The sequence below is a fragment of the Bison bison genome, unplaced genomic scaffold (genome assembly GCF_000754665.1).
Source record: "Bison bison bison isolate TAMUID 2011002044 unplaced genomic scaffold, Bison_UMD1.0 scf7180017864201, whole genome shotgun sequence".
NCBI classification, from domain to species: Eukaryota; Metazoa; Chordata; class Mammalia; order Artiodactyla; family Bovidae; genus Bison; species Bison bison.
Genome location: NW_011494773.1, coordinates 209509 through 235280, shown reverse-complemented (window position 1 = coordinate 235280; position 25772 = coordinate 209509). Strand labels below are relative to the sequence as shown.

Below are 25772 nucleotides of genomic sequence, written 5' to 3'. Positions count from 1 at the left end.
AATTCTAAGCCAGCAACTGCAATGGTTATTCTCTTCTGAGCTATTTTTCTTTTCTTCTTAAATTTGATTTTGGTTCATTGTTCTTTCGTGCCAATTTACTCCAACATAAAGAAATAGTCTCATTACCAGAGGGTTGGATTTCATAGTTCCACTCTGTTGTCTTTACTATAGGGTGGTTTAAGCTGCTATACTAAAACATTATTTTTTCACAGTGGAGCAGACAAACTGACTCTCAAAAAGGCAGTTTCAATTTTCCACTTGGAAAGAGCAGAGCTAACATTTTCCACTGATGGTTGAAGAATTATTCACAACACACAAGGTTTTATCTCTGGGTTGCATTGGCTACTTTAAATTCACGAGTTGTTTTCTGGGATATCCATCATGTTTTTATAATAAGCCCAGCATACTGTATGCCTCTCATATGCGGAGAACTGAAAATTACAGTAGGGTCACCGTGAGCTGGCCAAAGGAGGCAGCTTTCTCAGACTTAGAGGTCCCTCTCCTTTCAGTGACAGATCTCTATGGTAAAAAAGTAAAGAATGGCTGTGGCTTCTTCTATAAGCACTGACCTTTCCAAAGAGCTTGAGGCTTCCTGTCATTCTGATCCAAAAAGGAAAACCTGGCTAGAATATTAAATTTTAGGCAGGTTCGAACGACTTATGTATAGTAAAAATCATTACACAAGTTTGTTTTCAGTAATCTAAGAACTTTATAAAGTAACAACTAGTAAAGAAAAAAAAAGTTTAACTGGAGGATGGTACATTCTCAGAGGGCCTGTGATAAAGTGTTGACTTTGAAAGAGGTAACTCCGCCCCTTAGGGTAGAAATCAAATGCCTTCCGATCCATGGAAACAGTGCAACAGGAAATCATGCACAACTGTAACACCTGAGTCTAAGTTCCAGGTTCACCACATACGAGCTACAGGACAACAGGAAATCATGCACAACTGTAACACCTGAGTCTAAGTTCCAGGTTCACCACATACGAGCTACAGGACAAAAGGAAATCATGCACAACTGTAACACCTGAGTCTAAGTTCCAGGTTCACCACATACGAGCTACAGGACAACAGGCAGGCCCCCCTTCTCTAGGTCTTTGTTTCCTCATCCGCAAAATGGGGATGACAGTGTCTACCTTAAAGAGTTAATACAATGTGAAGCTGCTTGGGAAAGGACCCTGAAAATTGTTATCCTCTTCTAGGGCTTTGCATAGGCCTGACGTCTAATGAGGACTCAGTTTCCATTTTCAGAATGAAGAAAACGGACACCTCAACGCATATTGCTCCAGATTCAAGCGTGGCTCCAGATTCAAGATTTAATTCATAGTAAAGTAAGAGAAATCTATAAGCTACACTGTGGAAGGATTCCTTCTCCAGAAGTATACTGTTCTGTACCTTCGTATAGGGAACCAAGAAAGAAAGGAATAAAGAAAGAAAGAGGGAGGTAAGGGAGAAAGAGAGGGAAGGAATAGAGAGAAAGAAAAAAGGGGAAACTAAAAAGGTTCCAACAAGAAGAACCTCACCATCTGTTCATCCTCTTTGGCAGCCCAGCTGGCACTGAACGTTTGACTTCCACTGTCTTTCATCAGGCGGATTTGAACATGCTGGAGATAGGCAGAGAATGCTATTCGGGCCTGCACTTTGCTACAGAAATCCAAAACAACACACCGTTATGAGACAGAATGGTGAACCAACCAAATGCGTGCTTGCCTTTCTCAATGTGGCCTTTGAGGATCCTTCTATTAGGATGGCTACGAAAAATGAAGCCCATCATACAGTCACTGAATAAAGATTCCTTCTACCCAGCACATGAGATTTCTGCTTTTTCTATTTAAAGAATGAGAGATGAAGAATTCTACTTATTTTCTCATTATTGCCACATGGGGGAAAAAAAAATCAAACAAGAAAAGAGATTCATCTTTTCTACTCTTATCTCTTTGAACTTTTAAACAACTTTCTTGAGGAAATGGACAGGAAAGTACTGACTTTTCGTAAGAACCTTTGTATTGATACAGAAAGGCTTTTTTGCCTCTGTGCTTATGTGTGTCCCGTCACTTTTGTCATGTCCGACTCTATGTGACCCCATGGGCTGTAGCCCGCCAGGCTCCTCTGTTCATGGGATTCTCCAGACAAGAACACTGGAGTGGGTTGCCACGCCCTCCTCCAGGGGGTCTTCCCAACCCAGGGATCCAACCTGCGTCTCTTACGTATCATGCACTGGCAGGCGGCTTCTTTACCACTAGTGCCATGGACCCTTTCAGTTCAGTTCAGTTCAGTTACTACAAAAGGATGGCTTTTGTTATGGCAACTGATTCTGGGTGTGCGAAATCCTCCAAAGCTGCAAAGAGATAAATCTTAAGAAGGAACTTTTGAGACCAAATTTTAAGGTCAGGCTTTTTTCTCAACTGCAAGACGGCAGTGGCTGGAGCCCAGAACAAATGAGCGAGATCCAACAGAGTCTGGCGCAGAGGCACTGACGGGCTAGGACGAGCCCAGATGTTTGGTGGGAAAAAGACACGTGTGCATTCAGTACAGAGCACCTCAGCGACAACGCTGAAGAACCCCACTGACTTCCGCTGGGGCCCTAGGCAGGCAACAAGGGAATCTGACCAAGCTAGCCTTCAGCGGACAGAAGTACCAAGAAACCACTGGTGACTTTCACTTCAGCTGCGAACTGCGGGAGATCTGTTTTCCTTCAGGAGAGCTTTTGGTTACTTCAGCTGCTCGGCCTTCTGACATACTAGCCAAAAGTACGTCAGTGAGGATTAGAGCCCAACACAAGCTCTGTTTACACTTTTCACACATGCCGTCACTGAATGCTCTCTACTCACTGTTTCCCAAGGTCAGGACGAAGGACTGGTCCAGAGTAAACTGGAAATCCTAGAGGGTCTCTGTCTAGCTTCTGTGTGTGTGTCGGAAGGGACAGAGGTAGATCTGCCTTTCAAGCAGATTTTGTGTTTGTGAAACACAAAGCTGCACCTTTGTCACTAGTAAGAGCAGCGTAGGGGAGCACAATATGATTTTGAAATGTGTATTTTCAAACGTTTCTCATCAAGGCCACACTTAAAATCCTTGTTCTGGAGACCATATATCACTTTCCTCTCAACCATTCCCATAAGCTTTCCCTCCAACAAATTATTTTCAAGTCAAAGTGAAGGGGAAAAAAAAAAACAAAAACAAAAAACCTCTCCACTTTGGCCAACAAATTCACTTGCAATATAATGAGCTAGAAGTGTCATGTTTCAGATACCTGCAAATGTAGCAACATACCCAATTTTATCGATTATTCCTCTAATATTAAAATACAGAAGTCTTTGGATAAAGGAATTATTGCTTGGAAGTTGAGATTTCAATCATTATTTTGTGGCATATCATTGTTGTAAATCAAATGAACAAGTATTGAGTTTTCCATTTCTAAAAACCTCACTAAGAGAACTTCCATGGGGTCACAGAAGAGTTGGTGATGACTTCGTAGCTAAACAACAACAACAAACCTTACTACAGAGATCTGTGAGATGTTAATCCTGAGGTTGTGCCCTAAGGTGTTGGAGATACTGGTCAGCTAGAAATCTGCAACAAACAAGCCAAAATGCTAGAATGATTTACACTGGAGAAATCTATTTTTAAAACATAAAAGCCTTTGTAGATCCTCAGGATACAAAATATACAACTAGTGGGCTGGGGCTTGGAGTCTTGAAGCCTTGCCACGGACCACCCCTCAGATCCCTCAGTAGCCGCTGAGATATCCCATACAATGAGAGGCAGCTCAGGGGAACAGAATTTGAAAACCACTGATTTATACGAACACACCCTGCAATTATAACAGCTTAGAGATTTAGGAGTAACTAATTTATTTCTACAACATCTAAGTAGAATGTTACTGCTGAAAAGGACCTTAGAATATAATTCAGTGGTTTTGAAATGTTCCATTTCATTCAGTGGATTCTTCTTTCCCCTCTAGAGAGCCCAGTCTGAAAAACCTGTCCATGTCTAACCTGATCACTTGGCCTAATGGAAAAGAAAACTGAGACATGCTGACTTGCCCGTGATCACACAGTCAGCTGGTAAGCAATGAAAAGTCACAGCCAAGTCTTCTGACAGAGCTCAGTGTGCTCTCCACTAATGGAGCCATGCTCATTCTCCACGCACCACTCCAAACCTCAACCTACCCTCCAACCCCCTAAACACCAACAGCACCCTCCAGCCTTGCGCTTTAAGAAGTGACCTCTAGCTTAGAAAATAAAGGCCATTGTGCGTGAACACTTACACTTCCTGACTCTTTAACTTCTAATCATTGCATTCAACCCACAGTGCTTTAGGGGCTTCCCAGGCAGCTCAGTGGTAAAGAATCTGCCTCCCAGTGCAAAGGACATTAGAGACGGGGGTTCAATCCCTGGATCAGGAAGATCCCCTGGGGTAGGAAACGGCAACCCACTCCAGTATTTTCGCCTGTACAATTCCATGGACAAAGGAGCCTGGTGGGCTGCAGTCCATGGTGTCACAAAGAGTTGGACATGACTGGGCATGGTCGCACGCCTAGTACTTTCTTTCTGACTTAAGATGGCGAGGCACCCCTCCACTGGCCTCTTTATACCTTCCTATACGACAATATATCCATTCCTGTATGTATCTTTAATTCTTTTACCATCAAATCCTCCCCCTAATCTATAAATCAGCTCCAGAATCCCTATCTTAAGAAATCTTTTTTCTCTTAGCCTGCTCTCTGATGAGTTCTCACCTTCCTTTCATTCATTGTCAAACCCTCTGAAAAAGCCATTTCACACTTGCTTTCCTATTTACTCAGCTCAGTTTCTCTTCTATCCACAAAGTCCACACCCATGTCATAAATGCAAGAGACTGTTCAGAGGCCTCATTCTAAACTGGGCTGCCCGAGGCACTCACTCTTTAGCTTGAAACTCTCTTCTTGTAGCTTACCACCCTGTCTCCTCCCACTTTTATAGCCATCTCTCTAACTGCTATTTCCTGATCTCTTACTATAGAATGTTGGTTTTCTCCAGGCCTCAATTCTCTTCCTTTTCTCATTGTCCATGTTTACCGAACTAAACTGAAATAAACAAGTTCATCCACTCTGAAGCTGTACAGTCCTATTCAACTCCGACTTACAAAGCTGTATTTTCACCTATCTACTGAACATTTTCACCCTGGAGCTCTTCCACCTCACTGTGTCCCAAACAAAACACATTATTTTTATCATGAAACAAACTCCTGTGCTCCTTATATTGACTGGCTGCAATATCACGTGACCAAATTTGCAAAAATATAGGCTCTGTGGGGTTCTTACATCCACAAAGACCAAGCCCTAGCAACTTTAACTTGCAAATTTCATTAACTCCATCCCATCCTCTTCACTCCTATAGCCATTGCTCTGATAGGGCCTTCATCTTCCCGGCTCTGGGCTACTTGAACAGCCCCTAACTCAGTGCTCTACCCTTTGTCGCTGTTCAGTCATGTCTGACTCTTTCCGACCCCATGGACTGCAGCACACCAGGCTTCCCTGTCCTTCATCATCTCCCAGAGCTTGCTGAAACTTATGTCTATTGAGCTGGTGATGCCATCCAACCATCTCATCCTCTGTCATCCCCTTCTCCTCCTGCCTTCGATCTTCACCCTTACTTCTCCTCTTATCAATCACTATCCCACAATGCGACCAGAATTTACTTCCTAAATCAAGATCTGACCATATCACTCATCTGCTTAAAAATTATCTAGAAAAAAGTCCAGGCTCCTCTATGGCCCTTTATGATCAAATGACATCCAATTTTTTAGTCTCACTTCTTACCACACCCTTTTCTCCACATAACTCCACACCACTAATCTATATTCCTCAGACTTGCCAAGCTCATTTCAATTGCAGGGTTTTTATACTTGCTGCTCTGCCTGGAATATTCTGCCACCTAATATTCACATGATTTACTCCTCCTCATCATTCAGGACTCACCCTAAAGGTTACCTCTCCATGTCTGAAGCACCATAATCTACAGAAATTTCTGCCCTATTGCAGTCTAATACCACACCCTATTTTATTGTCTACACAGCACTTCTTATTGCCTGAAATTTCCTTGTTTCTTCGTTTACTGTCAGCCTTCCCCCCTAACCTGCGACTTTCACGAGCCTGTCTTGGTCTCTACTGTAACATTCCACAGTCTGGCACAATTCCTGATATAGAGCAGGTACTCAGTAAATATTTGTCAAGGGACTGAATGAGCGACTGTACCATCACCCTCTGCGCCTTTATTCCCTCTACTAGCACTCCCACACTTAGCTGTCATCTCCCAAATCCTGAAAGCCTACTCATCAAGTCCTGGTTCAGATCTTGTCTCCTCCCTAACCTCTCCCTAGCCCTCCCAGGCAAGACCAGTCACTCCCTTTCCTGGGTCCTAAAGAGCCCTTTGTCCATACTGGTCAGAGCCCCCTCTCTTTAAGTGTCCCCACACTAAGCCATGAGCTGATTTGAGCTCCTTGTCTTGGGTCACCTTGTACTTCTAAGTCATTGACACTAAAACCCCCAAAATATTTGTTAAGCTAGTAAGACCTGGGTTTGACTCATAGCTCCAGACCTTGGACAAGCAACTTCTCTAAGGCCCAGTTTCCTTGATAACAATAATATCAAATCACATTCATTAATTCACAGGAATCCTGTGCATAAAAAATGAAAAATGGCTATAAAGCCACTAGCACAATACCCTGGTGCACAGTACAAATGACCTGCTTTCGGTTTTACCAGAATAATTAGGAAAGATACATACCTAAGATTGCCATTATCTTGCAGGATCTGCATCAGGTTAAATTTAGGCTCTGGCTCCTGAGTTTCAATTTTGCAGCATTGTTCACCTTTGTTATTCCACTCAGGAACCTTCATGGCATTTTCTTTGGGTGAATTTTCTATCATAACAGTCAGTGAGGGTGTGTATTTGGCTTGATTTTCTCCAAGGGACCCTGCAGACTCCTCCTGGTAAGCTTCCTGTTCTTCATCTTCATTGTCTAATGCAACTTCTTCCTCTTCTTCACTCTCTGTCTCAGTTTTAACATTCATTTCAGCTGGCTGGGTAATCACTAAATGCGAAGAATCACTAATGTTGCTGAAAAAAGGATTAAATTTTCCTCTCTCCCAATACCTTCCTTTTATCCTTTTAGTAAAAACCCATTTCTAAATCGGATGGCAAATAATGCACCATGTTAACAGCACACACACGCCCCTCTCCAATCTTATACCTTCTAAAAACCTACTAATGATCTTCATTAGAGACGATGCTTCTCATCACAATACCAATGGCTGTCTCACATCTCTAGGCAGAAAACTTTTTAGCGATCCCAACAGTGTGTTAAAAGTTTCTAGAGGGATGCTTTTCATGGAGGTACACAGAGCAGGGGGATATCTTTCCACCCTTTGTTTATCCATTCTCCTTCTCCTTCACGGCTTTGGCAGGTCTTTGAAGACAAGGGCCACGGCTTTTTTTATCTGTCAGTAAAACTGCAGTGACTAATGTGGCTGACACAGGCACTCAACAAACAAAAGGAGGAGGGAGAAAGAGAAGTCAATTTGTCAGTGACAAATAGATCTATAACATGGGAGATTCTGGGAGAGAAAGAAATTCCCCCTTTTCTGTTTGTGTTTAAAATACTTACACCATTCAGCAAATGCCAAAGGATAAATTGGACTTCATACCTAATCATGAAAACTCCAAATAAGAATGCTCGGGGATTCCACTGAACTTAAGCTAAGTATCAGGTAGCAAAATGATGCTGGAATAAGAGCAAAAGCCCACATGTGTGTGCTTCAGATAGTCTTCAACACAAATATTATAGAATGGAAGAATGATTTTTTTGAAATGAATTTCAGAGGAAAAGAGTATATATATCAAAAAAAAAAAGTAAGCGTATGTGATCAGGGAAGTCCTGATTCATTAAGTACTAGTTAAGAAGCTGACTGCATCAGTCTGACAGGACACAGATATTGGAGCTTGGTGAAGGCTCCCCGGCAGGTACCTGGGTATTTTGGCCTCATTGCCCTTAATCTGCCACTCCGTCGTCTACGTTTTCGCACCTCCAGAGACAGGAGCTTCCTCTCATAGAGAGCAGCGTGCAGCTTGGCCCTTGAATTCATACTCTCTACCTTCAGTTCTGGTGCTCCATCAATCGCCATCCTGTGAGGAAAAAACATGGCAGCTAGAACTTTCAGAAGTTCTTTTATTCAAGGCTAAGCTTGATAGAACTCTGTCATGATGTCAGACCAGGCATGGTTACTCTCGTGAGTTCTGAAGTGTCTGGCCAATAAATGGGAATATTGGAATCTACGTTAAAATTTCACTAATGGCCTATCTGAATTTGTTAAATGTTGTGAACAAAAATATGTCTGAAGACAATGGTTAAGCATTTTTATCTATCCAACAATACGGGCTGACTATTCAGTGCAGAGACCATAAAGTGCTACCAACTCCCAAGCCTAGAATGACTTGAGATACTGGCAACACTTCAGTTCTTAAGCTGAGGGACGGCCAGAGGTGTACTTATTATTTATTCATTATAACTTAGAATGATACAAACATTCTTTTGAAGTAGGCAGTATTTAATGAATACAGATTTAGCAGCTGTTGAGGAAAGAGCTGATAATCTGTGATGAGAGCAGGACAGACCTAAATGAGACTCACGGGCAGAGAGCGTCCTTGTGAAAAGTCACTATGATCTTGGGACGCGTTAAGTCTCAAGCACTCCAACAGGAGGGACGTCTCCCTCGGAGCACACTGAGTTAGAGGAGGAGCTGGGGAGAGGTGGCAGGGACTCCCCCGATGTTGAGCACAGGTCAGGAGTTAGGGTGAGAGGCACAGACAAGGGAAGGCAACAGATGGGGGACAATGCCAAATTCAATCAGGTCACGGATGGGGAGAGGGACAGCCACAGCTACACTAGGCATCAGAAAAATCATAAAATTAGGGAAGTGACAGGCATCATCAGCCCTCCACACAAGGACTGGGCAGAGTATAGGACAGGCAGAGAAATCCAGGTCACCAAAGAGAGACAGGGTTCTTGGGTCACCAAGTCAGAAAAGATGTATCCACATTAGTGTTGGAAAGCAGGCAGCCAATGCTGTGCACCCAGAACTCAAGATCTAACTGGTTGGCTCTGAACTCTCTCTCTTGTGAACTCTTTAGAACAGGGCTCTCCAATCTCGGGGATCTAATGCCTGATGATCTGGGGTGGGGCCCACATAATAACAATAGAAACAAAGTGCACAATCAATGCAATGCACCAGAATCATCCCCAAACAATCCCCTCTACCCCACCTACGGAAAAATCACCTTCCCCAAAACCCGCCCCGGTACCAAAAGGTTGAGGACCACTTGGAGGTCATAATTCATCGTCATTCCCCTAGGAGTTTTCAGTCCCTGAGTATGATAGAAAGGCTGTGTCTTCTGGTCTATTTAAGACTTCTAGGGATTTCTGGTTGGATAGTCTGGACACAAATATTTTGAAGGCCTCTCTAGAGCAGGAAATTGAGCTAAGAACTGGAAATGTCCTGACACCGGGGGCAGAAAAGGGAAGCAAATTAATAAACTTTTAAAAATTGTTCAACCCCAGTTTATCATAATCTCAACAACTGAATGTTAGCCCCCCACACACAGTTGTGAAAATGGTTTTAGATAATTAAATAATAAAGAAAATAAAACAAATCTGATGTTTAAAATAACAACTATAAGCTTCTAAGGAACCCTGAACAGACATACAACTCACCACTATTACAAGGCATGGCAGTAGGGAGCGCTGGGGGAGGAGACAGAACTGTGTGTATAGTTCTCTGAGGGCAAGGCCCGCGCTTGTCTTTTCTCACTGGTCAGTGACACTTCTGAGACTGCTCAGCATACACCCAACATACTATAAATACTTCTGATTTAATAAACAATTGAACTCCTTATAAATAAATTGTAATAGCTTTTATCTACATCTATTTCCTTTTATCTTTCTAACATTTTATGAAATATTTAAATAGAATTATACAGTGAACATCCGTATACCCACTGGCCAGTTTCTACAATGAATATTTTACTATATTTATTTCATCACATATATATTTAATCTTCTCTTTTTCTATCCAAATACCAATCCACTTAATTTTTTAAGCATTTCAAAGTTGCACAAAGACATCAATGCACTTCACTCCTAAACACTTAACTGATGAAATTATTGGGATCTAGAGGTCAATATTTGCTTTATAGGGCTTTGAACTTTTTTCCCTTCTCTTTTCTGTAACCTAAAAATAATATACAGTGAAATACCCAAATATTAAATGTCCATATGTCCATTTGATAAGACCTAGAGCTATGCAACCCAAATTCTAACATTCTACCTCCTCAGAAAGTCCTCACATCCCTTCCTAGTAAACCCCTCCCTCAAACTCCTCAAGGAAACTGTTCTGAATTTTTTCATCACATTTTGGATTTACCTGTCCTACAACTTCATAAAAATAGAATAATATAGTATGAACTCATTTATTAGCATATTTTTGAGATGGATCAAAACTATGGCTTGCCTAATAATTTTCTTAAAAGTGTTTTTAATAAACAAAATTTTTAATATTGAGGAAATTTAACTTATCATTTTTTTCCTTTTTGCTTACTGCTTTCTGTGTCATATCTAAAAACTTCTGCCAAGCCCAAAGTTACAAAGATAATTTCACTCACAAAGTTTTATAGCAATATTTTTTATGTCTATGTCTATGAATCACCTATAATTTTTGTGGGCAATAGAGGTTGAGGTTCATTTTTTAAAATACAATATCCAGTTTCACCCCCATCTGTTAAAAAGTTTCCAAGTTTCCTTTCCCCATTGGATTACGTTAGGCCTCTTGTTTAAAGTCATAAGGGCCCATTTCTGGGCTTTTTATTCTGTTTCACTGATAAATTTGTAAGTTTTCATTACTACAGCATAATATTCCTTTAAGTCAGGTACTTTAGGTCTTTTTCAAGATTACTTTGGATATTCTAACTCCTCTGCATTTTTAAATACACTGAAAAAAAAAAAAAAAAACCAGTTGGTCAATTTCCACCAAAAAATTACTACAATATTCTTTAGATCATTTTGTGGAGAATGAATGCTTACAATATTAAGTTTTCTAAACCATGAACATGACATATCACTGTACTTATTTAGATCTTCTTTAGTCTCTTTAAGTAACATTCCGGAGTTTTTAATATATAGATAGTAAGCATAGTTGTAAAATTTACCCCTAAGAATTTTGACCTTATATGCCAAGACCTTGCTAAGAGCACTTGTAAGTTCTTATAATCATTCTGTATATGCCTTAGAATTTTCTACTAACCTGATCATGTCATCTAAGAGGAAAGATTTTAACCTCTTCGTTTCTAATCTGTATACCTCTTATTTCTTTTTCTATCCCTCATTTTACTGTACTGTTTAGGAACTCTACCATAAAGGAAATACAAGTGGTAAGAGCAGACATCTTGCCTAATTACTAATCATAGGGGTAAAGCCTTCAATATTTCAGTTTGACATTAGAATTAGGTTTTTCATAGAAGGCCTTTATCAGATTGAAGTTCTCTTCTATGCCTGATTTACTAAGAATTTTTCTCATAACACGTATTTAATTTTATCAATTCAACATATGTGGGTTGTTTGGGGTCTTTTTGCAGCTAATAAAATGATCATTGGGTTTTTTTTCCCCTTTATTTAATATATAGGAAATTAAATTGACTAATTCTCAAACCTTAAACCAACTGTGCCTTACTGGGGAAAATCTCACTTTAGCCATCTGTATTATCCTTTTCATATACTAATCAACTCTATTTGCTATTATTCTTTTAAGAAATTTGTGTCTATGTTCATGTAGATATAAGCCTATAATTTTTTAAAATGTTTTTGTCAAGTTTTCATGCCATACACTTCTGGTATCATAAAATGAATTGGGAAGAACCCTTGCCTATTTTTTTGGAAAGAATTTCTTTAAGACTGGTATATGTTCTTCCTCAAATATTGATACAATTCACCAGTGAAATGACTTGCAGTGTGCTTTGTAGGAAAGTTTTTTTTTTTTTTTTTATAAATTCAATATTCTGATTAAGCATAGGGCTATTCAAAATTTCTATTTCAGTTTGTATCAGTTTTACTGAGAGTTCTCTCCCCACAGGGAATTCAGACATTTCATTCAGGTTGTCAAAATAGTGAAATCAGGTTGTTAATAATAATAATATTCCCATAATATTCTTTTTATGTCTGTAGGATCCATAGTGATAGCCCCACTTTACTATCTGACATTGGCAATCAGTGTTTTCTCTTTTTTCTAGATAAATCTACTTAAGAGTTTATCAATTCTGCTATTGGATTTTTATTAATTTTCTTTATTGTTTGTCTTGTATTTAATTGGTCTGCCCTTTATCATTTTCTTTCTTCAACTTACTTTTGGTCACTCTTCATTTCCTAGTTTCATAAAAGTGAACATTAGATCAGTGATCTAGTCCTGTTTCCTAGTACAAGTATTAAAGTTATAAATCACACGCCCCCGCCCCAAACACACACAAGCAAACAGTACTTTGGCTGCACCTCACACATTTTAATGTTCTATTTTCATGATCGTTTTGAATTTTCCTCATGAGTTCTTCTTTGAGCCATTGATTAGTTAGAAATGTGTTGTTTAATTCCAAAATATCTGGATATTTTCTATTGTTATTGATTTCTAACTTCATTGCAGTCAAAGAACATACTCTTAATAATTTTAATTTTTTTAAATGAATTAAGATTTGTTTCATGCTTCAGCATAAGGTTTTCATAGGCTACCTTTTATTTGCTTATATACCACCAGAAAACCAGTTCTGATGACACATAAAATGTCCTAAAGAACAAAACCCACCAACGTTTAAATAAATATTCTTGTTGTTGAAGTTTTTTCCCCTAATTTCTAAATTGACAGTAGTATATCTATGAAATGTATTCCTTGACTAATAACTGGAGAAAATTTATAAGCTAAGCATGACTTTCATTTAGAAACAAACTATAAAAGTTTATTTTTCTCAGTTTTCCCTAAATTAAATGGCTATCATATTTTCCTCCTTTAAAGAAAAATCAGATTTATGCTTCAAAAGATTTGGATGAGAAAACCAAATTTATCTTAAATTCTTAAATGCAAAAGAAAAAGCTAAATATAGGAGTTTCTTTCTTATTATCACTGTGTTTTTTGAAGAGAAACAGCACAAAGGGGATGTATGCAATCTCTCAAACTGAAAGGTATGTATTTAGGGTTAAGAGTTCTTATTCTGGCTGCAGTTTTCAGTTGGGCAAGGCCACCCCAGTCATTCTTCTAAGACCTTCCTCTCTTCTGCCAAAATTAAGAGCCACAGATATTTTGCACACTTCTAGTTCCAAGGTAAACTGCAAGTAGTTCTGCTCAGTGCTATATGGTACAAAGTCCCATACCTGTATGCCCCAGGTATGCCAAGGCCAAAACATAACCTTGTCTTTGAATTTAGCCTGAGATTGATCTTGAAATCTCACGAAGACTTTGGGCTCTCTCACATAGCCAAACACAACTACTATCATTGAAATGATATATTTGTAGTTAAAAAATATAAATCCCAAACTTAGTTTGTAAAAAGTTTGCCACAGAATAGTGCTTCAATACTGAAAATGGTTATGTAAAGTATCATGCTTAGTCTGTGCATGGCCACATATTATGCACAGGGAAAGAATTTCTCAACTTTTAAAAATCAGTTACCGTGTTCTTCCTGTCAATAAGCTTCTTCTTGGGTTTCCCCTACAGGAGTAGAAAGGACAAGTGGGTTAGAGCACTACACAGATACTCTCTCCTGAATTCACACTCACACACACACACACACACACACACACACTCCTGAGATTTATACTACAGAGCTTCAACATGGAATTATGCCAGGGAAGGCATCTTGGGGTAGAAGCAGAGAGATGAATCGAGAACATGCTCAGAAAAGAACAGAGTACCATAACCTTTAGGGAAGATCAATAAAAAAACAAAAGATAGAGGACAAATGAATTATAGAGAAAAATTCTAACAATTACTTGCATTTGTACATATAGCCACAAATCTAATCGCACTTACTGTTCACAATAATAATATGAGCCCTGTTTATAAAAATGAGCAGGATAAGACCATTTGGTGACAAGCTCAATGTCAGAGCTTTAAACAGTTTAAATCTGAGCCCACAACTTTGGTCTCAGACTTCAGGACTCTTTCTACTTACACTGAACTATATTAGGGAAGGAAGTCCATCTCAGTTCTCATGGGGGTTCAAAAAAGATGCTCATGATAAATAGATTTTCCACAATTAAAAAAAAAATCTCCTTAAAAAAAGAGATGTTCCTCATTGTTTCTAAACCAGAGTTGGGCTCTAACCACAGGAAGTACCATTCACATTTAAACTGGCTTCTGTTTGTCATTCAATTTCCTTTCACTTGACACACTTTTAAAAAAATTTCCCCAGCTTTACTTGTACTCATTTATGAATGTGTATATTTAGTTTGGTACAATTTTATCACTGTGTAGGTTCACGTATCCACAGACAAGATACTGAACAACCCCATCACCACTGGATCCCGTATGTTGCCGTTTTATAAGCACACACTTTTTACCTAACTTCTGGCTTCATCTGTTCTCCATGCTAAAATTGTATCATTTCACAATGGTTATATAAAAGCAATCATACAACATGTAACCTATGGTATTGATCTTTTAAAAAAGAGACAGATGCAATCAATATCAAGATATTCTATCTATAGAAAAAAATCATCGGAAAAATCTGTCTCCACCAAAACATTTCATTCTTTCCTCCCCATGTCTTCTATTTGTGCCAGTGTCCTAATACTGTCAACTTATTATCAGAAAGTCTCAAAATTATTTTAACTTTTTTAAATCAGATAATGGTTTTTCTCTGTAATTTGCAATCGTGCATTCACATGACAGTCACCGGGGTGGCTTTTTAATAAGTACAGACTTCAGTTTGGGATTGGCTAGGGCACAAATGGGCTTCCCTCCGTGGCTCAGCAGTCCATCTGCAATGCAGGAGCTGTAGGAGAGACAGGTTCAATCCCTGAGTCAGGAAGATCCCCTGGAAAAGGGCATGGCAACCCATTCCAGTATTCTTGCCTGGAGAATCCGAGGGACAGAGGAGCTTGGTGGGCTACAGTCCATGGGGTTGCAAAGAGTCGGACACGACTGAAACGGACTAGCACACACATGTAGCACAAATATGATGTTGCTAAAATACAGCCAGAGTTAAAACTACTGTCGTGCCATGAGACAGCAGGTAAGACACTGTTTGCCAGGGCAGGATGGGTGAGTGGAGCATGAAGGGGGAGGGCAGGGAAGGCATGCAAAATGAACCAATTATGAAATGAAATGATTAGAGAATTAGTTTGAAAGTAGTTCTGACAATAATACAGTAGGATTTGCAAAAGAGGAAACATGAATTCAGATTGAAGAGAACAGATTTAATGGAAGATGTAAGGCTTGCAACAAACATAATTTCATTTTTTTAACGCATGTTTGTGTGTGTGCCTGCTTCATGATAGGTTTTGATACTGTTAAAGAGGAATATAACCAAGTATCTACTCTTAAAGGCCAACTTGAAAGTAGACAAGAGTAGTTAGTACTAACTGGCAATTATAATACAATATGTACAATATGGCGATCTAAATCCGATGGAGGGATAAGAAAGGCTGGGAGAACTTCCTTCTAGCCTGGGTAAGAGGATGAATGACATAGCTAGAAAAAGAATTCAGGGTAAACTGAAGGGCACTCCAAGGGAATGTATGGGAATTCCAATGGAATGTAAGGATAAGGAGGCATGAAAGAGCAGTAGATATGGTCTAATTGGCCATGGGTTGGTACTGAAAAGCGGAGATTAGGCTAAAAAGGTAGGAAGAGTAAATCATAAGGGCCTTTCTTTGCTAAACAGAAATTCATGTTTTTTGAATCACAGTTTTTAGAATGCTTTATAAGCAGGAGTTGCTACTAGAGCCTAAAGAAAGAAGTCAAGGAAGATATCAATTTGGATGGGAAAAAAACCAAAATTAATCCTCTAAAAGAAATTCAGCATCATATACATGTAGGGGATCATCCGTAGTTGTATAAGTGCAATTTTGTTACCAAAAGAAATAACACAATTTTTTCATGTTACTTTAGAGTTGTTCCAGGGGTCTCAAAATATTGCCAACACTTCCCACACTTTTTAAACTATGGTGGTTATTAGTCCCACTGCTAGGCCTACTACTATTAACACATTATTGAATGTGTTAATGAAAAAAGCACATATGTTATTATATCTCAAGTGTTTTCACTGTTTTGCTTGCCCTAGAAAGAATGCTTCCTAATTTTGGTAGTGGCTTCCAGATTGCCTGTTCTACCTTTCTTCTCCCTCATAAGAAGCTCAATTACAGAGCAATCAAGCCTCAAGCATAGACTCCATGTCAGTTCACAAACAGACTGACACAACCTTTAAGGAAACTCAGGCAAATTACCAATCCTAAACAAACAGTCCATTACTTATAAATATGACTGGACAATTAGAAATCACCAGATGTTGCAGGAAATATAAGAGCATAAACTAGAAAGAATGAGATAAACAAGGAGAAATAATCCAGAAGAATTCAAAATAGTGCAAAAAACAGAAAAGAACTTTCAATAATTATGCTAGAGAGATTAAAAAAAACATATTTGTAACACTGTGATTTATAGTGAGAAATATATATACTTACTTGGTTTTCATCCCTGTTTCTGGCACAGAGCTCCTAAAACCCTTAAAATGTCTAAGTGATGAGTGGTAAAGGCATCGTTTGTCATGCTAATGAGGTGACTTTTAGAAAGTCCTTGGATCACTTCAGGATGGGGGCTGGTCACCAGAGGAATCAACCCTGTGATGAGAGGGTTGAAGCTTTCAGTCTCATCCCCCTGACTTTCTGGGAGGGGAGAGGGGCTAGAGATAGAGTTCAATTACCAACAGTCGATGATTTAACCAATCACACTTATGTCATGCGGCCCCCATAAAAACCTGGAAGTATGGGGTTCAGAGAGCTTCCAAGTTGCTGAGCTTGTGGAGAAGTGGGGAGAATGGTGCGCCTGGAGAGGGCCCTAAGTGTCTTTCCCATCTTTCCCATCTGGCTTTCCCATCATGAGTTATATACACCTTTTTATAATAAACTGGTGATCCAATGAGTTGAATATTCTTCTGAATATCCGCCCCCTACAGAAGGGGTCATGGAAATCTCTTATATGCAGCCAGTAGGTCAGAAATAAAGGTAACAACCTGGGCTGTGATTAGCATCTAAAGTAAGGTGGGGGGATTGTGGTGGGCGGGGTAGACTCTTGTAGGACTGGACCATTAACCTGGAATCTGACGCTGATTTCCAGGTAGATAGTGTCAGAACTGAACATGTTGCAATTGCCTGGTGCTGTAGGGGAAACTCCTACCTCCTCCACATTGGAACTGGTACCACAACCAATTTAATATTACATCCATAAACTATGAAAACTAGTCAGAAAGCAAAAGCAGTTGTTGGATGTTAAAATCGTACCTGCCAAAATAAAAAGAAGTAGATCAAACAATCCTCTTGCAGTGCTGGTACTGAGTAACAAGATAGGTAAGGCTAAAGATCAATTTAGAATTTTTAGAAGACAAAGTTCAAAAAAGCTCCAAGAATTTAAGGCTAAGAGACCATGAGACCAAAATTATGAGAAAAAAGTAAAGAAATATGGAGGATATAGCACAAGATCCAAATTTCATCTAACAGAAGGTCCCCAGGAAAGACAGGATACGGGGAATATTTCCCACAGTTTAAGAGACTGAAACCTTCAGACTGAAAGGATTCATCCACTGCAAAAGCAAAATACTGAAAAGTAACACACCAGAACAAATCTTAGTATAGTGTCTGAACCGGAACAATAAAGAAGGCTTGTAAAAATTTCCAGGGAGGAGGTAGCAGGTAGGGAACTGGGAGCAGGTTATATATAAAGAACTGAGTTTCTACATAGTCCAAGTAAATCTCAATATCTTTTTCACTGGAAGCTACACAGTGTAATTACTTAATCAATGGTAATAACCACAAATTTACAGAGAGAAACTGGAAATCCCATACAGTTTCTGATGATGGATAATGAAATCACAAGAAGTGGCTGAAATCGGGATATCTCTTTTTAAGAATTCCACATAAAAAGCACACATACCTTGAAAATAATACAGACTTCTTTAAATACCTAAGGTTCCTTGTTGGTCAATTACTGAACTGTACTGCAATGCAGTTTATGTCTCAGGGGCAACAGAAGTATGTGGGACTAAGGAGTCCCTGACTGCTGTGCTATTTGAATTCCGGCGTCTGTTTTCCATCATTTCTGCCCTATTTCCCCTTGTACTGAGGTTATCAGTTGTCATTTCTTACAACTCTCACTGTATTTATTTTGTGAATTACCTCTCCTGTAGCTTTTCTAATCTGATCCTTTTAGTCTCGTCTAGTCTAGAAAGACAGATAATCATGTCTGTGATAAGTGTGTCTAAAGCAAAAAGGCACTGAGAAAGGGCCTTCCTTTAAGGAGGAAAAATTTTAGGATATGTGTTAAGGTCTTTACGGTTTAATCTGTAGCGTCTAGAAATATTACAAAGTGCTGAGAGTTAATGAGTTCTAAAAAAAATGAGGTTTTATGTTGTGTTTTCCATAAAGCTCTTTCTATCAAATATTCCTGAAGAGTTTCATAAAACCTCTTTTCTTTGTTTGCATTTACTTTCTGTTAATTTTATTATCTAGTCCCACTAAATTTATAAGATTAGCAAATCTCCACCTGTCTTGAAAGAGACGTGTTGCCAGCATATAGTTCATGGAGGTCTTGTGTTCAAGGTAGGACCTAAAAGACAAAGATAGGAACTGGTTATTTCTTAAAGCTTAACTGAAGAGGAAAAATATAGAAATAAAACACAAGTCAAGCACAAAAGTGACAGGTTTTCTAAAAATATATATATAGTCTCTAACGTGACAAAGGAGGAGCTATTTGCTCAAACTAAAATGATAAAAAAACTAGAATAGCAGAAAATACAATAAAAGAAAAGAATATAGATGACTTAATAATACGAAAATAAAAAGGAAGAAAAGGCAGGATTTCTTGGATTAATAAAAGCTTGTATACTAAATTCAGAAAATAAAACCGGAAAACAAAAATGAAACCACCACCAAAAATCACAGATAGCTAGAAAAGAGGTCAAATGAAGCTGGAATGGAAGATGCATAAAGGGCATGAAAATACTGACAGATTGTTTCCATCATCTTATTTCTCCAGAGGCTTCAATGGCTCCGTGATGCCAACTGCAAGAGGCATACACTTTCTCTTTCAAGATTTCAAAACCTGGGTCATCTATACCATCCGTTCATTCACCCTTTCTCCTTACAGTTCCCCAACAGGGGTCCTAAAATCCAGACAGGTCTCCTATAACCCTCTCATACCACACCTCCCACTGACACTTTTGCCTCTGTCTGGACACCTTCTCCTCACACCCTCTTTACTTATCCATAATCCACCCTTCAAGAAGCAGCTCAAGTTCACTATGCTACAAGAAGCCTTCCCTGAGAGGACTGCTGCAAGTCTACAGAGGTTCCCTTGTTCTGGCCTTCTTCCTTCGCCTTCACTGCATGCCAGAGGGACCTGTCATATGCTGTCTCGTAGAATAACTTTCTCTTCTTGGAAAGCAGCATGATGCAGCAGGGAAAACTAGGATCTGGAGTCAAAACACCTGCATCAAGTCTCACTGTGTGATAGTGGACAAGTCACATTACTTTACTGAGCCTTATTTTCCTTATCATTAAAATGGGAATAACAATGATGTGTATAAGTGAGTGACTGTTAGTCACTCAGTCATGTCTGAATCTTTAAGACCCCATGGACTGTAGCCCGCTAGGCTCTTCTGTCCATGGTGTTCTCCAGGCAAGAGTACTGGAGTGGGTTGCCATTTTCTTCTCCAGGGGATCTTCCTGACCCAGGGATTGAACCTGGGTCTCCTGCATTGCAGGCAGATTCTTTACTATCTGAGCCAACAGGAAGATGTGTATAAAGTACATTATAATTACAAGGAGCAATACAAATATGAGCTATTTCTATTACATGTATAAATAAATTCTCTCTAATCATGCTGCTAACTCTCAAAGAACAGAGATCCCAACTAACACGTGTTTCACACTCAAAGCACCAAGCATACTGCTAAATACTTGTTGATATTCAATAAGCATACATTAATAAAAAAGGAATATTTGTTAGCAGATAAGTGCATCTTTTCCATGCTACATGAAGGTAACTCAATTAGTTTAAAATTCTTGGTGCTCTCTTTCACTTTTCTCAGAAAACAGTTGAGCATTACCTTCTTTTTTTTAGCATTATCTTTTAAAGTTGAACATTCACTTATCTTATTGCTCTAGATACATTCCATTCATAGATATACCCAGGAAACACACATTATAATATTTACAGCACAGCTGTCTTTAACAGCAAAAAGACCAGGAAGTTGTCAAATACCATCAAAAAGAGAATGGGAAATTTAACAGCAATATAAAGTCATAGAAGAATATAATAAAGCACTGAAAAACAATAAATGAATTCAAAAGCTACATGTAACAAAATAAAACTTAATAATATAATATTGAATGAAAAAAGGAAGAATACATAAAGCATGCCATTTTTAAAAGAAAAAGTTCAAAAGCAATACAAACTAAACAACAGAATTCTGTTTCTACATATAAGATGATAATTGCCGTAAGACTTGCTCTTTCACCATTAACAGCTAGAAAAGTGCATAAATACATGAAACAGCTGTTTGCACATATGAAACAATAGGCAGCGCAGGACTGTGATACCTGAAAGGGGAGATAGATGAAGGGAGCCCCCGACTGTGCCACCTTCCTACCAGAGGCAATTCCAGACAACACGCAAAGAGAAGGAATTCAAGGAAAATCCAAGAGTCTCTGTGTTGACAAGACAGAGATCATAGTTCTAGAAGTGCTAGAATTTTCAGAGCAATGTCCTGGAAAGGAAGAAGCTATACATAAGAAGAAATCAAAACAAACCAAAAAATCATCACAAAGGACCCTTTGAATCTTTGGATGAATTCAGATCTACTCAGGCACAGGGTGAAAAAGTGCACAGGCTGTGCAAGGAGCAACTGTCAGTAAAGAAATTAAGGAGAAAGTGTAAGCTGAATGCTTTGCACATACAAGGCTGCCAAGTGATCTGAGTTCCCACCAGCCAGAATGGAGAGATCTCACTGAACATGGGGGTCATTTAACAGACACCCCCAAAGAGTCTTCAGTAGTGGAATTATCCTAGACCTAGACAAAAAGCTATTCTAAACAAACCATAAAAACACGTTTAAATGAGCCTGAAAAAGATTAAGCTGATCTACAAGTAACTTAAGTCTCTAGCCTAAAAAAAACTTTCAACAGGCTTTAAAGAAGCAATAAAATCCAAACACAACCATACAACATTTACAATGTGCAATTACAACATTCAGTTTTAAAAGAATCACTGTATATCCGCAGAAACAGAAAAAATACAACTCATTGACAAAAGGAAAATCAGTCAATAGAAACAGACTCAGAAATGACAGAGATAATAGAACAAGATTTTACAACAGCTATTATAAACATAATATATGCACATGAGTCTAAAGGAAATCATGAAAATAATTTTTCAAAAGAGAAAAAGAAGATATAAAGAGAAACAGATGGTGGTCCTAAAGGTAAAAATAAAATACGTGAAATGAACACTTCATTGATTAGAATTAATAGAAGATTTAACACTGCAGATGATTTAATTCCTTCAAAGATGAATAAAATGAGAACCAACCATCCAAAACGAAGAAAGAAAAAGAATATAAAAAAATGAACAGAGCCATGTAACAATAGTACTGAAAGGAGAGGAGGGAAATGGAAAAAGGAAATAAACAAACAAAAAATTTGAGGAAATAACTGCCAAAAGTTTTCCGAATTTGAGGAAAACTATATATAACTCCATAGACCAAGAAACTCAATGAATCTAAAGCAGAAGAAGCATGAAGAAAATGACACCAAGGCATATATCATAATCACATTGTTGAGAATCAGTTATCAAGAGATAATCTAAAAAGCAGGCTGAGAAAAAGAGCCACATTATGCACCAAAGAACAAGGAAAAAATTACTGCATGCTTCTAATCAGAAAACTGCAAGCCAAAAGACAACAGAACAACACTTTTAAAGTATCAGGGGATAAGTGCCAGCCCAGAACTCTAAAACCAATGAAAAAAATCTTTCAAAATTGAAAATATAAGATAGACTTTCAGATAAACAACACTTGAGAGAATTGATTGCACTAAAATAAAGCCTAAAAGTTCTTCAGATGGAAGAAAATGTCAGATAAAAACATGATCAACATAAAAGAAAGAAGAGCAATGGAAACGATAGTAAATGCATAATTATGAGACTTTCCCTCCTATTTATATTTCCTTAAACTGTTCAAAGCAAAAATAACCAAAGCACTATGGTATTTAAAACTTAAATAGAAATAAAATGCATGACAACCACAGCCCAAAGGACAGGAGGGAAGAATGGAGGTATACAGGTTGTAAAATCCCTAAATTATACATGAAATAATATAACATTATTTCAAGGTGCCCTGTGGTAAGTAAAAGATGTATATTGTCACCCTAGAGCAACCACACTTTTAAAAAGCACAACAAAGAAGCAGGAGGAATGAATTAATCCAAAAAAGACAGGAGGAAAAAAAAAGGGAATAAAGAACACATTAGACAAAAAGAAAACAGACAGTAATGTGGCACATTAAATCCAATCACATCATCATGCTGTACATTAGATTCCCAGAGTCTATTCATCTTAACACTGATTTGTACCCTTTGATCAACATTTCCCATTTCCCCATACCAGTCCATGGCAACTATCAGTCTACTCTTTGTTTCTATCAGTTCTACTTTTTTTTTTTTCCAATCAAGATTCCACATATGAGTGAGATTATACAATATCTGCTGTTCTGGTTTATTTCAGCTAGCATTATTCCTTAAGGTTAATCCAGGTTGCCACAATGGCAGGACTTCCTTTTTTTGACAGTAATCTACTTTAACTATAAAGACGCAGAGAGATTAAAAGTAACACACACACACAAAAAAAAGATACGGCATGCAAACACTAGTCGTAAGAAAGTTGGAATGGGTAAAGGTGAGGGGAGGAGAAACTGGTGAAGACAGTCAAAAGGTACAAGTTTCCAGTTACAAGATAAGGAAGTACTAGGGTTATAATGTACAACATGTAAAAAAGAATTAATACTTCTATATGCTATAGATAAAAATTGTTAAGAGACTAAATCCTAAGAGTTCTTTAGTTTTACTTTTAGTTCTTCTCTGTTTAACTTTGTGTGCTATGAGCTGATGGATGTTCATTAAACTTACTGTGATAATCATTCCATGATGTAAGTCAAATCATTATACTACACAACTTAAAAAAAAAAGAAAGCTAAAGCAAGTATATTAAGCAGACAAACAGACTTGTGGACAAACAGCATTATCAAAGATAAACAGGGACATTTCATGGCAGTAAATAAGTCAATTTATGAAGAAGACATAACCAATCTATTGCAGAGGGACCTAATGACAGAGTTCCAAAATCCATGAGAAGCAAAACTGACAGAACCAAAAGGAGAAACTGCAAGGTCTCAATTACAATGGGAGAGTTCAACATACACTCTTGATGACTGATAAAATTAGTAAAATAGAGAACATATGAACTGTCCAATACTTTGACTAACAGACATTTATAGAACACCCCACCCAACAATAAATAGCAGGATGTATATTCTTTTCAATGGACATGTTACGTTTGCTGCTGCTGCTGCTGCTGCTGCTAAGTCGCTTCAGTCATGTCCGACTCTAGGACAAGTCATACCCTGAACCATAAAACAAGTCTCAGTACATTTTAAAAGATTCAGCTTACACAAAGTACATTTTCTGAGTACAAAAGAAGTAAATTGGAAATCATTAACAGAAAAATCTCTAGAAAAAAATCCAAATATCTGAAAACTAAATAACACATTTCTAAATAGTCCATAGGCCAAAGACAGAATAAAAACAAAAAATACAACAATCAAAATATATGGGACTCTGCAAAAACAGTACTTGGTAGGAAATTTATAGCGCTTAAACACATACAGAAAAGAAGAAAGGTCTCAAATCAATGACATCAGGTTCTATCTAGAGAAACTAGGGGGGAAAAAAAGCAAATGAAGTCCCCTAGTAAGTTAAAGAAAGGAAACAATATTAGAAGGAAGTCAATGTATAAGAAATAGAAAACAATGAAACTAAACACTGGGTCCCTCAGAAGATCAGTGAAATTGATAAACCTCTAGCCAGACTGAATATGATAAAAAGAGAGAAGAATTAAATTACCAATATCAGAAATGAGAGAAGTAACATCACTGCAGATTCTACCAATATTAAAAGGATAGGTGAATATTAGGAATAATTTTGTGCTTACCAACACAACATATATAAAATGGACAAATGCTTAAAAAGATACCAACTACCAAAGGTCATTCAACTAGAAAGAGATAATCTGAATAGCCCTGCATGTGTTAAAGAAACTGAAATTGAACTTCTGGTCCAGATAGCTCCACTAGTGAATTCTACCAAACATTCAAGAAATAAAAAATACCAATTCTCCATAAATTCTTCCAGAAAATTGAAGAGATGAGAACACTCTCCAACTTATTCTATGAGGCCAGCATTATCCTCATACTGAAACCAAATATATTATAATAAAACCACAGATCAGTATCTCTTATGAACAAAGATGTAAAAATCTCATTTTAGTAAATCAAATTCAATAGTCTATAAAAAGGATACATGTCAGACCAAATGGAGTTTATTTCAGGAAAGCAATGCAGAGTTTAACATTAAAAAATGGATGTAATTCACTATATCAAAAAACCAAAAGAGAAAAAACATATTATTATGTCAAGAGATGCAGAAAAAGTAATTGGCAAAATATAACATCCATTTCAGTGTGTCTGCCACAGCCTTGTCTAACTCAATGAAACTAAGCCATGCCCGTGGGGCAACCCAAGATGGGCGGGTCATGGTGGAGAGAGCTGACAGAATGTGGTCCACTGGAGAGGGAATGGCAAACCACTTCAGTATTCTTGCCTTGAGAACCCCATGAACAGTATGAAAAGGCAAAATGATAGGATACTGAAAGAGAAACTCCCCAGGTCAGTAGGTGCCCAATATATACTGGAGATCAGCAGAGAAATAACTCCAGAAAAAATGAAGGGATAGAGCCAAAGAAAAAACAATATCCAGCTGTGGATGTGACTGGTGATAGAAGCAAGGTCCGATGCTGTAAAGAGCAATATTGCATAGGAACCTGGAATGTCAGGTCCATGAATCAAGGCAAATTGGAAGAGGTCAAACAAGAGATGGCAAGAGTGAATGTCGACATTCTAGGAATCAGCGAACTGAAATGGACTGGAATGGGTGAATTTCACTCAGATGACCATTATATCTACTACTGTGGGCAGGAATCCCTCAGAAGAAATGGAGTAGCCATCATGGTCAACAAAAGAGTCCGAAATGCAGTACCTGGATGCAATCTCAAAAAAGACAGAATGATCTCTGTTCGTTTCCAAGGCAAACCATTCAATATCACAGTCATCCAAGTCTATGCCCCAACCAGTAATGCTGAAGAAGCTGAAGTTGAATGGT

General features: G+C 38.2%; 1 protein-coding gene across 11 annotated transcripts in view; it reads right to left on the bottom strand.

Moving 5' to 3' along the window:
• The window catches only part of TTLL5 (tubulin tyrosine ligase-like family, member 5), a 317321-nt gene that overhangs the window by 201912 nt on the left and 89637 nt on the right, over positions 1-25772 (bottom strand). For 8 of the 11 annotated variants that reach the window (XM_010844355.1, XM_010844354.1, XM_010844353.1 and 5 more), the window contains 5 exons: positions 18829-18891; positions 13741-13779; positions 8007-8164; positions 6767-7073; positions 1523-1643 (listed from right to left, as the gene is read on the bottom strand). In XM_010844355.1, coding sequence (XP_010842657.1) covers positions 1523-1643; positions 6767-7073; positions 8007-8164; positions 13741-13779; positions 18829-18891 — 688 coding nt within the window. The remainder of the gene's footprint in view (positions 1-1522; positions 1644-6766; positions 7074-8006; positions 8165-13740; positions 13780-18828; positions 18892-25772) is intronic. The other 3 variants (XM_010844358.1, XM_010844360.1, XM_010844363.1) reach the window with 1 other exon arrangement.